Source organism: Parasteatoda tepidariorum, chromosome 4 (assembly GCF_043381705.1).
Source record: "Parasteatoda tepidariorum isolate YZ-2023 chromosome 4, CAS_Ptep_4.0, whole genome shotgun sequence".
In the NCBI taxonomy this organism is placed as follows: Eukaryota; Metazoa; Arthropoda; class Arachnida; order Araneae; family Theridiidae; genus Parasteatoda; species Parasteatoda tepidariorum.
In genome coordinates, this window is record NC_092207.1 from 72564401 (window position 1) to 72567225 (window position 2825).

Consider the following 2825-nt stretch of genomic DNA (forward strand, 5'->3'; position numbering starts at 1 on the left):
TACTTAAAGAAGTTAACTCTGATTTAATGTATTCTCAAACTGGGGAATTAGTCAGTCGTATAGCTTGTGACACATTTACTGCAACCCATGCCAATATACCCCAGAATTCTGATATATCTAGGTATTTCAACCATGGTGTATTGCAAAGACAGAAGTCAGATTTAACTCACACAAAATCTAGCGAGGTGTTCGAAACGGGCTCAATTCCTGAAACTCATCACTTGGCAATTAAACCCGTTCCCTCTCCCCGTCTGCCCCGCAATAAAAAGACTGATCGTTATTTGCAAAAGATGAACAAAATAGAGGATAGTAAAGATAACCATGAAAATGTGAGGGAAAATGGGTCTCTCTTTGGTGTAAATCTGAAGCATAGAGATTCTGTGGAAGATGAAAGACTCGCTTATAACCAGTCACCACCACCTTTTGGATGTGGTCTTGTAAGGCGCACACTAAAGAAACGTCCGAAAGATAGACCACCTAGTCCACCAAAAAATAGTATTGTAAAAAGTGGTTCTATGGATGAACATCTCGGTAGAAATACTGAAAAGTCTCCTATGTCCAATTCTGCATCTGATCATGCCCAGAGCCCAAACGCTTCCTCATTAGGATCCAATGCAAACAGCCCTCAGCAATTTAAAGAACCCAAAGTAACTGGCGAATTTTCCTCCTTCCCTACGTCGAATTCTAAGGACATCTCCAATGAAAATTCCGCATTTGTGTCAAATGCCTCAACATTCAGACAGAATCTGAAACCCGTTTCTAATTCTCGGTATAAGTCGACACCCGCTCCGGCGCCACCTGCTAATCCTGCTGCTCAATTAGTAACCGAACTATTTGAAAGCTTGAAGATGAAGGCACGCAAAAAAGCTGCAGAAACTGAATCTATTGCCAGTAATACTCTTCAAGGGAATCCTGATAAAACTGTTAAAAAAATTCCTGCTGCAGAACAAATTCCTAAGCCTATATCAAAAACTGACAAAATTATTAGCAACAATTCTCAATGTGATAATTCGGAAACCACCAGTAATTTGTTGAATCATGCACCCGAACAGGATAAAAAGCGTATTATCTATTCGAAACCTGTTTTAGACCGCATGTGTGCTTCACTAGAAGAAGATAAATTTAAAGATAGCATAGCTCCACCTGTTCAACGCACTAGTGTGCTATCTGATGGTGATACTCGGCATGAAATAACGGAGATCACTAACCCAGATAAGACCAATCTTGTTGAAGACGATGAGAGCAAAAGGCACAGTTCTGGGAGCATCAGCAGTTTAAAGAAGCTCTGGGAAAAAGATGCAGATAGTCACAGTGTTGATAAACCAAATGATACACTCAAAAAAGTCTGTCCAAAGATTATGGCTCAACAGCTGGAATCTAGAATGAAAAGAAGCTTTGAACTGCCAGATTCGAAAGATCAGAAAATTATTGGTAGTGCTCAATCTGATACCGGTGAGGCTGAAAAAGGCTCTAGAAACAATTTACTAACATGGAAAGGATCTCCACCATTGCAAAATAAATCTAACATTAATCAGAACAAAGATGGCAGCACTGATACCAAAAAAGATGACGCTGCACAGTCAGTGAGGTGTGAATCTCAGGAAAGTGTCAACGATGCTGCAATAGCAGTGTCTGTCTCAAAGCCTCAAGTACCCCAAAAACCTCCAGTGAAAGGTGTTCGTCCCGTGGCATCAGTCGCACCTGTAACTAAACCTACCAAACCTGCTCTTAAACCACAATTGTTTCCTAGAAACACCCCAAAAAGCTTAGACAGCCCCACTTCCCAATCTAGTTTAGAACAAACCAATAAAGATAAGCTATTGGAAAAGAATGAAAATGACAGTGACTCTAAATCGGAACTTGCAAATACCAAAGCTTCAATAATAGATATTTCCAATGCTTTAGAAAATAGTATAGTAGGTCTTAGAAATGCCTCAAGCATAAGTAGCATGAGCATTATTCAATTGACTGATAAAGTTCAACTTTTTCGCTCATCCTGTTCCAACTATGCAGAATATATCCCTCCGCATGGTCGGTTTCGTTTTCGTGAACTCCTCTCTCGTCTAGAAAACCAAGGCGAACAGCTGAGGACTTGCAATAGTAACAATAGTAGTGATAGTGCGAAGTTGTTGTCCGACCTTCAAAATACTGTGCGTGATCTTGTTAATGTTGTACAGCGATGAAACATTTTTTGTACAGTACTATCTTTGTTCTGTGGTTATCCTACTGCACATCTAGTGGGTAGGAGTCAAAACGACTTGAAAACTGTCTAGTCGTTATAATATTTCAAGCTTAAGAAAGAAAAATAATAACTGAACGGCACTTGTGTGCCTTTTTTTTATACCAATCCCAAAATGACTTTAGTTTGCGATGATAAAGCTCTTCATTTTAAACAGACTGACGTACCTCATTTTTATTCTCTTTAGTATTATTGATTTATCATATTTTATAAATATGATCTGTATTCTTAGAATCTGAACTATATCGATAGTTTGTTTTAAAAAAATATGGTCCTCTTTTTGTAAAGTGAGAATCAGTTTACAATTTATACCAAGAATTTTATTTAAAACTTGTATTAATTTATTTTAAGTGCATTTATAATTTATGAAATGGACTGAATCTTTATTTATCTATGCATAGGTTTTAGCAAAAAATAAATTTAAATAATGCAAGTTTAATATAAATACAAGTTTTTTCAACTATACAAAAAAAAATATATTACATCGTTTTTGATAGAGAAAGGGGAACAAATATTTCCATGCCAAAAAATTCAACAAAATTTATTTTTTAGCTAGATTATTATTAAAATTATTATTAGTAGCTAG

General features: G+C 36.7%; 1 protein-coding gene across 1 annotated transcript in view; it reads left to right on the forward strand.

Annotated features, from left to right (window-relative positions):
* The window catches only part of LOC107439649 (tyrosine-protein kinase Abl), a gene marked incomplete in the record, with an annotated part of 46573 nt that extends 43963 nt beyond the window's left edge, over positions 1–2610 (forward strand). The window contains 1 exon segment of the mRNA XM_071180036.1: positions 1–2610. Within this exon segment, the coding sequence (XP_071036137.1) occupies positions 1–2183 (2183 nt within the window).
* Positions 2611–2825: the final 215 nt, after the last annotated feature.